Source organism: Alexandromys fortis, unplaced genomic scaffold (genome assembly GCF_014885135.2).
Source record: "Alexandromys fortis isolate MF-2015 unplaced genomic scaffold, M_Fortis_MF-2015_v1.1 scaffold_60, whole genome shotgun sequence".
Lineage (NCBI taxonomy): Eukaryota > Metazoa > Chordata > Mammalia > Rodentia > Cricetidae > Alexandromys > Alexandromys fortis.
Genome location: NW_026067946.1, coordinates 2,036,597 through 2,046,896, shown reverse-complemented (window position 1 = coordinate 2,046,896; position 10,300 = coordinate 2,036,597). Strand labels below are relative to the sequence as shown.

The following is a 10,300-nucleotide window of genomic DNA, read 5'->3' as shown; positions in this document are numbered from 1 at the left end:
GGCGTGTACCACCACACACACAACTTCTCTTTTTCTTACTTTTTTTTTTTTTAACTTTTAAGAACTTTTACCTTTTAGCTTGCATATATTTTTAACACACTGTAAATCATTTAAACATTTTCTTTGTCTTTGAATCTCTTTACTGTATATCTCTCCTTTTCTGACCACACCTTTAAATTACTGAGCAATATGAGTAGGATTAAAGCCTGGCTTTGCCAGCTAGATCCAGTCCATTCCTAAACTTCCCAGCCTCATGGCTGAAGTACTGGCTGTAGCCATGTTTATAGCCACAACTCTACGGCATTTCTAGGTCCCTGCCAGCAAGCGAGCTTCAGCAGCCTGTGCTTGCAAACCACACGAACCGCCTGCGTAAAAGAGCCAGAGTTTGCCGTGGCAGGACAGCCCAGAAAGCCGGCATTTTAAAACAGCACAACTTTTTTCCTGCTACGGCTGAAATCCGAAAAGCATGCGTTCAGTTTTTCACCAACGCCGTTTAAGTGTTTCATGGCAGGACCTCTTAATGAGCTGCAGGGTTTTGCAGCTGAAGCTGAGTCAGTTACTAAATAGCTGATGTTGCTTGCATTGCCACATGAAGTATAAAGAAGATTAACTCATTCAAGATGGAGGTCTTATATCACTTTGTATTCATGGCTATTCTGTGTAATGGTATCATAATAATAAAGTCAGTGTTCTGAAAGAAATAGCATATGTTTCCTTACTTACTGTCAGTAAACTTTATTTTCTCTCTTGATGTAACTTCTATAACTGATAGACTAAGCAATATTGGTGACAGACCTAGAAGTTTAGGTCTAGATAGATTGAGTGACTGTATTATGAAGCGTATAAGCAATTTTTCAGGAAAAAATGGAGGTGCCAGTATAATTAACCCTGTAATTACACAGCAAGTGGAATAACAAGAAAGTCTCTCTTTGAGGAAAGTCACCAGGACACTATGTTACACTATGAATTAGTGGGATCAGAGGAGCCTTGAAATCTTCATGTCTGAGATTTCAGCAGTGGTAACCTACTGTTTCTTTGTATAATGTTGAGATACTCTTTTTTTTTTTTTTAAAAAAAAAAAACTAGTTAACAACTTCACCCAGATTTTTGTTTTTCTTTACTTTTAAAATTATAAACTTAAAAGTCGGATGGTAGTGAGGCACACTTTTAATCCCAGCACTCGGGAGGCAGAAGCAGGCAGATCTCTTGTTTGAGGCCAGCCTGGTCTACAAGAGCTAGTTCCAGGATAGGCTCCAAAGCTACAGAGAAACTCTCTTCCGAAAAAGCAAACTAACTAAATTATATATATATATATACATATATATACATATATATATATATACATATATATATGTATATATATGCATAGAGATTTATTACCCAACTGTTTGATTAGAAATTAAAAGAAAACTCATTGTGTTCTTGCATCAGATTTTTTTTTGAGATGATTTCGCTTGTTTTGCCAGTTCATTTGATTAAATATGGCTCACGGTGAAGATTAGAAATTTTGTTGCATGTTAGTAAGTTAGTATGTGTTGCTAATGCGGAAGGAAACACAGAAAACTAGTGCAGATGCTTCACGTGAGCTAGTTCACAGTGAAGTGGTTTGAGTAAATTTTAAAATATGCATTAAGTATGCCTTGTGATTAGACAGTTGTATCATCGAGCCACTAATTCACCCTCTAGTACAACTCAAGATATCTATTAAAAAATTTAAAAAATGTTTTAACCTTTGGTAATAAGTGTTGCAAACAACTAAACGACTCACTTCCTTTCCTCTTGTTTCCATTCTCCCTTTCTTTCCCCCTGTTTAAATTTTTCTATAATTGAAAATTTTAAATTGAAATAGGATTTTGTTAACTTTTATTGAGTATTACAGAGATACGTAGTCAGAATAACTTTTATTTCCTTTCTAGAAGAAATGGCAACATATCTTCGTTATGTACGAAGGCTAGATTTTTTTGAAAAGCCAGACTATGATTACCTAAGAAAACTTTTTACCGACCTGTTTGATCGCAAAGGATATATGTTTGATTATGAATACGACTGGATTGGTAAACAGTTGGTAGGTACTTTATGCTGCTAAAGTAAAAGATTATTTATGGTATTTGAATAGTACAGAATATTTCCATTGAAGATTGAGAACAGTTTGTAAGGAATTCCTTTTATTTCTTGTTTGGGGACATTTCTTTGGGGTCATCATACTTGGAATTTTATACAGGCTCTGCTACTGGATTTCCTGCTTTTCATAAAAGGGTGATGAGTTATTTTGGACTTTCTATCTTAATTTGTTCTTAATATTAAATATGATATTTTTATATAGTATTATGGTATTATAGTATTGTTACTTTTCTATAGTAACCTATGTTCTGCTTTGATCAAAATTAAGAATTTTAAAAGGTTCTGAGTTAAAATATTAAATATTTAATTTTGTTATTTAAGTAGTATTTTTTAAATTTGTAATAATGCTTTTTATTTATATATTAGCATTGGATATGAGATTCATAAATACATTTTTATTTTTAATGTGAGAAAGTACCTTAAAATTAATAAAAACAGTAGAAGACCCTTCCTATATACAAAAGTCAGTACACTGAAAAGTGTTTAAATGTCTTAAAAATACTTTAAAAAGTAACTGTGGTCTTTTTACTTTACTCTAAAAGCTTTTATCAATTGCTTGAGAACAGTGTTGCTTCTTAAAGACTTAATTTACTTAGCAGTATCATTTATTGATTCATTGATTCTTTTAAGCAGCTAATGAAACTGTTGTAGATGGGACTACTGAAGCAGGCCATTTCAGTAGTAATTGTTGTTTTCTTGTAGCCTACTCCAGTGGGTGCCGTTCAGCAAGACCCTGCCCTGTCATCGAATAGAGAAGCACACCAACACAGAGATAAGATGCAGCAGTCTAAAAACCAGGTTTGCTGTCCTTTGGATATGAAATCTCTACTTTCATTATTGAGATGCGCATTTTTCTTCAATGGGCCACACATTGTACACACATGAAAGGATTGAAAGTACTTGTGTTTTCAGAAAGCTTTTAGTTTGCCATTAATTTCAGAATAATTACCAGTTCCTAATTCACGCTATGAATTAGTCAAAACCAAGCAATGTTTGGTGCTGTTAGGATGGAAGTGTTAAAATTATACCAGCTTTTGCTCTTTCTCTCTGTAGTTAATTCAGTGGGTTATTTATTGAATTTCTGCTGTTTAAAGTGATTTTTTTTATTCATGTGTTGAGAAATACAGAGGCAAAAAAAAAAAAAAAAAAAACCAGTCTATAGAAGTGCTTTAAACTGAGTGGACTGAGTGGTGCTTAGCTAAGAACTCACTTGTCCCTGGAAGCAAACGAACATGAATGTGTTCTTACTCTGCATAAATTAGTTTCCTAAGCCCTATTTTCTCACCTATTACGTAGTGGTAATACATGCTAACTTCTAGAATAAAATTTTTAATTAGAGTTCTAATAGGATAAAATAAAATAGATTATAAATTTATTCTCAGTAAATCTGAACTCAAGGATGGTGTTTGTTCTTATGAATTTTACATTAAATGCACAGATAATTTTGAAGTAGAGTAAACTGTACCACTTGGTATATGCTTGGAATATACCACTTGGAAGATATGCTATATGCATTTCCATACCTAATACAGAAAATGTTGTTTCTTGTCATGAACCTGCAGAGTAAATGGACTTCTTTTAGGCAAATAATGGAATAAAGACATCTTAAGAGTAGTGAGCAAGAGACAGGAAAAGAGAGGAGAAAAGAGAAAAAGGGGTGGGGAGAGAGAAGAAAGACAACAGAAAAGCAAGAAGCTAAAAATCAAGAGATTATTTGTTTGAGGAGTATAGGCCAGTCTAATTTGCTTGGAACAGAGCATAAATTAGAGAGAAGGTGTGAGAGAGTGATTTGAAATAAGAGTAAGATGGAGAGTGAAGAGTTCATGTTTCCTGGGGAAAGGCATGGCAGCTGTTGAAAAGTTCAGCAGTTCATGTCTCTTTTGCAAGAAGATTCTCTTTATTTAGATTCTATCTTGCCTCTTTATTTTCACTTCATTTATCCCGTTAAAGTCCAAGTAATAGTTAAAACAAGATGAACACTAAAGGATCAAATATACCATTCATTAAAACATATAGCTGGACAAAATGCTCACTTTAGGGCATAGTTAACAATATGATTTAGAAAGATTTGGTTTTAGAATTTGACACAGAAAAAAAAAACCGCACATGAAAAGTCTCATGAACTAATTCAACTATAAGTAGAGTTAGTTGATAACTTGAACAATCTGACGCGATAACTATGTAAGTATAGGGCTCAGAAGTTGAGGGCTGGTGTTTCTGTTTTCTAAACTAAAGTTGATTTTTTAGATGTTCCTGGAAGAGTGTCAGTGATTGATACTCCCTAAACTCCTATGCCCAAGCTCTTGTAGTAAAGCTTCGTTGTAGTAAGGGCTGCCTTCAGTGTTGAATTGCTTCACAACTTAAATACTTTTAAGCTTCTAACTTTCTACTTATGACAGACATAGCTCTTTTAATATAAACTCTCTGAGGGTGGGGTCTGTATTTTCTTTGTAGTTCTTTTTGCCCCAAATGCAGGGAAGATTTTCTATGTATGTGTAATTTCAGTAAATCCTTTGGGATAGGGCTGTGTATGGGATTTAAGACCTGAATATACAGTCTCCTCATTAAAGAAAAGTTATGTGCATAGAAAAAGTTCAAAATATCCATGCATCAGTTATGTTTTTGTTTTGTTTTGTTTGTTTTATGACAGACCCCATGGTTCACAGTCCAAAAGAGGAAAAGCATGAGTTCATTAAAAGGGCTGAACATTGTAATGACTGCAGACAGAGGCAGTCAGTGGTTCAAGTTCAGGGGAGCTACAGTTACATATAATATGTTAGGTACGTGTTAGTGTTTATGAAGGAGTTCACATAGGTTTTTAATATAGTGTTTATGCAGTAAGAGTTCACATAGGTTTTTTAATATTTTCTTACAGAGGTCTGTCACCAACTGCCACAGATACCTGTCTTGATTTTAGCATCTTTTTCATTTTCAGATTTGGTTTCCTATAATTTATTTAAATGTTAGCTCCCAGTCCACTAATTCTGGCTGTGCAGTTAGCGAATGATGAAAAGACAGAACTCTCACAGTGGTTTTGATGGTAGACTTCATGTCATGGCCTATGTAATTTTGCACTATACAGTTTAATTTAGGAAGCTTACTCCCAGAATGTTTTATTTTCATGTCCTTCTACTTATATTTAACGTCTGTTCCAGAAAGGGTTACCCTGGCTTCTGGTGTACTTAGGCTTCCCTTAGCTGAGCATACTTGGCACTTTGTGGCAGGATTTTGTGGAATTTGGTAGAAAAAGAAAAACAAGCTCTAGATATTCATAGTTAGTGCCAGGATCTTGGTAGCATTATTGAAGCTGACTGTGGCTGAAATTGCCACTGTGCTCTTTGCTAGGTCTGTGACCTCAGGACAGTGTTGAATGTCAGTGTCTTTATTCATGAAATGCAGATTTTATCTAAAGTTACTAATTCAGAACCAAACTTTAAGAACTCTCCTTGTCAGTGTTTTCTGGGTGTTCCTGAAATAGAGAAATTGCAATTAAGAAGCCATTCTGATTTTTACTAGTCTAATACTAGTAGCCTATTCTTATTCCCATAGAGATTTACCAAGCGATCTCAGAAATTCCAAAATTTTCAGTGTGTTTCATTAAAGAAGGCTCTTTAATTAGAACAAAGTTTTTAAAAAAATTAAATCCACAAAGAGATTATGGGATTATGATTTTTAAAAATGTTTTGTTATAGTCTCATAGTATTGTGCATAGTGCTTTTTACTTTTCAAAGACCTTTTCTGTTTTCTCCTGTTATACCTGCAGTAGAAACAGAATACAGTAAAGAGAGGAACATCTCCTAGGATGTCAACCTTTTAAGGATTTTTTTTCTCACATTGCTAAAAGTAGTTGCCCATAGGAGAAGCTCTGCGGACTCTGTAAGACAGTGTGGTGGCCTGTAGTGCGCTCATGTCACTACTCCCTGGCTCTTGGATAATTCGCTCATGAACTTGTGGGATCTATGGCTTCCCAAATTTTCTACGTCTAAAATTTTATGGTTCTAACTTATTTTTATTGCTGACCATTATTCAATTTATCAATAAAAATTATCTTTCATCTTCAGAGATAAGTAACTATGATTCAGAATAGAAAGAATATTTTAAATTTCCTTTTTTACATTTGTTTTGTATATTATAAGGATGAGATGTTTAACATATTGGGTTTTTCTTCTTCCATGCATGCCACATGCATTAAATAAATGGCAGTCGGCAGACCACAGGGCAGCTTGGGACTCTCAGCAGGCAAATCCCCATCATTTGAGAGCTCACCTTGCAGCAGACAGACATGGTGGCTCGGTACAGGTATTTTCTGATTTTTGCATGAGTGATTATTCCCCAGATTTATACAACTAACCTTTTTTTGAGCTCATGGCATGATACTCTATCCTTATGAAAGCTTGTTGCCGAATTCTATCCATAATTCTATTTCTTTGTTACTTAACCAAAACCAAGTTAACATGGTCCAGGAAGACCACCAGGGATGCTACACTTTCGTGTGCCGTGGTTTATTTTTTGCAAGTACATGCAACAGTATTTAAGTCATATTCACGGCAAGTTAGAAAAAAATGATTGTGGTTAAGTATGCATTGAGCTAGATTTTTAAATGTGAAGTTTAATATTTTTATTAATGCTTTAAATAGAACATTTACAAAACTCCCCCCCCCCCCCTTTTACTGACTTTGCTTCCTTCAAGTTTCATTCATAGCTATCTGAACGTTTTCATCTGTACTTGGGAACATGGCCCTGTTTGCACTGCTGTGTTATACATTCATAGATACTCAGTAAGCTGTGGTTTCTGCACCTTTAAAGCACATCCGCCAGCAGCTGCCCGCCACTGTCCTGGCCGCCAGGTGTAACTATTTAGGTGTGATTATGGAGACTGCAGCATTATAGGACTTTACAGTGGCTCCTTATGCCAATCTGAATACTAGCTCAGAGTAACTGATGACTTCTGTCGCAACCTCTTTCAATTTGAAAGCCTATGTTTTGGTTTTGTTCCTCTGCATATTTCTGCTTGAACAATTTTTTCATATTTGGTCAATTTTGCATTCTTTTTAATACATTATTAATCAACATAATCTATATTGAATCATTTTTATTTAAATTCTAAAAATCAGTTCAAAATTAAGTCTTAGGAGCTATCTTGTTTTCCTCACTGATAGATTTTAAAGTATGTAAGTACCCATTTATATATAAAAATAAATAGATTTTTAGTAATATGCAATAGAAATATTTGAATGGTTACATGAACTCAGGAGTGACAGACTCAGGCAGAAGTACCTGAATTCATATCATTGGAGAAGCTAAGTGAGCAAAGTATGTTTAATCTGCATAAAATGTTTACCCATATTTTTGCTTGCTTCTGAGTCCTTTTGTTATGCTCCATGTTTTGCTAGTGCTCAGGGAGATCTGCAGCAGTGACGGCTCTAATAGAAGTCTGTCCTGCCATTTATAGGGCCACTTTGAACCTGTTTTCCTGGTCTGTGGCTCCTCTTATGTGTTTCCCGGGATGAACTGTTTTGGTGTTGTTCCATCACATTAGCAGTAGTGCTGTTTTCCTTTAGAGTGCTTGTACTTTTTTCCTGTCTCTCCCACACTTTTCTGTCTGTTGAGACTCCTTCCAGCTTCATTCTATTCTGTGTGGTCAGTTTACCCAGTAGAATTCTAGTAGGAGAATGAATGCATAGATCAAAATAAGAAATTATGCTCTTTTTATTGATTTCTTTTCTCTCCTATCTTTTTTTGCATTTTTTCTTTTTCTTCTTACATCTCGATTAGTTTTTCCTTACTCCACTGTCTTTTCAATCATAAACTGACTTAATAAGTAAACATTTTCAAAAGTTTAATGAGTAATTTACTAACACCTCAAGTATGTCAATGCCAGAATCTTATCCCACTGCAAAATAAAGAATGTATTTAATGCATTTGCAAATTATCTTATGCACATTCAGAATTACTTGAATTATTATGATTATATATACTTAGACTAATGAAAATGTAATTAAAACTAATGAAATGAAAGAAAAGTACCTAAAGGCTAACTACTGTGATTATTATTATTGAGTACTATAGCTGATCCTCAATCAGGGTAGAAAGGGAAGCAGTGTGTTATTCTCATGGTCCTATAAAGGGAAGTGCGGCAGAGGTTTTTAAGAACCTTTTTTAAGAGGTTTGTTTTGGCCTCTTGAAGGATCAAATGGGGTGTGTGTCTGTGTGTGTGTGTGTGTGTGTAAAATCTTAGCACATTAGGCAAGAGCTCTAACATTATGCTGCAAGCCCAGCAGTTACCTTTGACAGGCTTTTCCTAGTCAGTGATAACCCCCATTACTGTAGTTTTTCATGTGGAACAGTCAAGCACTATTAACATTCTAGGCTGTTTAGAGTTGACCATGGTGGAATTTCTTGAAGTTTTGACTTAAAGAAAGATAGTGTTTATTTCTATGAGTGTGGTGATACACGTGTTCAAATGATTGTGCCCATGTGCATATATGTAGAAGCTGATCCATATTCCTACCCCTGATGATCTTTTAATAGATGCTGAGTAGCAGAGTCTAAACTTGAACTTTCTCCTGTCCTGATTAATTATAATTTAACAGACAGATATACATGTTACCAAAATGATATTGTTGTTGAATACAATAGATTTGGTTCAAATTTTGTATGCTGATTATTTATCAGTAAAAGGAGGAGTATATTAACAATATTTTCACTTTTATTTCTCTGTGAAAATTTTGTAAAAAGTATTTTATATAGAGACTGAGATTTTCAAAGTGCTAAGTACAATTGATTACTTTTTTAATCAGTGAAGTTATATTTTATTCATTTCCTAAAATTGAAGAATAAAGACATAACCAAGAGAAAACATTGTCAAATTCACTTTTTTAAATATTTATTTAGTGAAATATGTAGCTATTTATTCAATAAACTCTTTCTGTTAGAAGAATGAAGAATAAATTAGTATATCTGAAGATGTTATTTTGAGTCTGTTCTTGCCTGTGTGTGTTTTGGAAAGCCACTGGATTTAGTGTGCCTATCTCTGTTAGTTCATAGAGCCATTGCAATGGATATGACTGGGAAAGAGATGTACCCATTTTGGCCCTTTATTATTTAGAAATATTTATGTAAATAGTTACTGTTACGTTGTTACAAACTGTTAGTTTGTGTTAGTTACTGTTCTAGACTCATGAAATGAAAAGAAGAATTGAGAGACAGGAGACTGTGATAGGTAGTTAGCAGAGTGCTAGGATAATATTCAGAGAAACAAACCTAAAATGGCCTGAATTAATGATTCAAATTTTCATGTAAAATTACTCTGAATACAAAAGTATCAGTAGTGATTATCAGCTGAAGAAGGCAGTAGGGAAAGAGGAGTGTCTCAGGCAGAGAAAGCAGCATGCATATAGTTGGTGAGGAGAGAGAGACACTAAGAATTGAACTCAGTAGATAGGGGTGTTGGTAAGAATTGAAACTGGGAGGCCTGTGGGTTGTAAATTGTGAAAGATATAATAGTCCTTGTTATTAGTTTTGAATTTTATTCTGAAGATACTGGGGAAACATAAAGAAGATTATTTAAAGCTAGTCATGGTGGTGCATGCTTGTAACCTCAGCCAGAGACAGGATCCCTAGGAAAGCTAATCGGCTAGACTAACTGAATTAATGACCTCTGGATTCAGCAAAACACCACTTTCTCAACAAAGAAACTGGAGAACAATTAAAAAGATACCTGATGTCAACTTCTGGCCTCTAGATTTGTGGGAAAACATATACACAATCATGCACACCACCCTCATACATACAAAACACACACACACACACAATCTATTGTCTATGTCTATCTCATTTTCCTGGTTTGTTCATTTGGTGATGTGCATTTGTGATGGTTACATAGGTGGCTGCTATGTAAGCATAGGTTCTCAGGTATCTGTAGTATTCTAACTCAGATTCCTGTGGGTATATACTTAGAAGTGGTACAGTTAGATCATGTGCTAATTCTATTTTTGATTTTTGAAGAACATTCATCTTGATTTTTACATTGGTTGCACTACTTTACTGGCCCTCTAGAGGAGTATAAGGGTTCCTTCCTCCCGAGCCCATCCTTACTAGCTAATGTTGTTAGGTTTTTGCTTTCTCTCTCTCTCTCTCTCTCTCTCTCTCTCTCTCTCTCTCTCTCTCTCTCTCTCTC

The 10,300-nt window shown here is 34.7% G+C and overlaps 1 protein-coding gene across 12 annotated transcripts in view; it reads left to right on the top strand.

Moving 5' to 3' along the window:
• The window catches only part of Csnk1g3 (casein kinase 1 gamma 3), a 90,736-nt gene that overhangs the window by 62,285 nt on the left and 18,151 nt on the right, over positions 1-10,300 (top strand). For 4 of the 12 annotated variants that reach the window (XM_050149244.1, XM_050149245.1, XM_050149249.1 and 1 more), the window contains 3 exons: positions 1,917-2,065; positions 2,824-2,919; positions 6,325-6,420. In XM_050149244.1, the coding sequence (XP_050005201.1) occupies positions 1,917-2,065; positions 2,824-2,919; positions 6,325-6,420 (341 nt within the window). The remainder of the gene's footprint in view (positions 1-1,916; positions 2,066-2,823; positions 2,920-6,324; positions 6,421-10,300) is intronic. The other 8 variants (XM_050149247.1, XM_050149250.1, XM_050149248.1 and 5 more) reach the window with 4 other exon arrangements.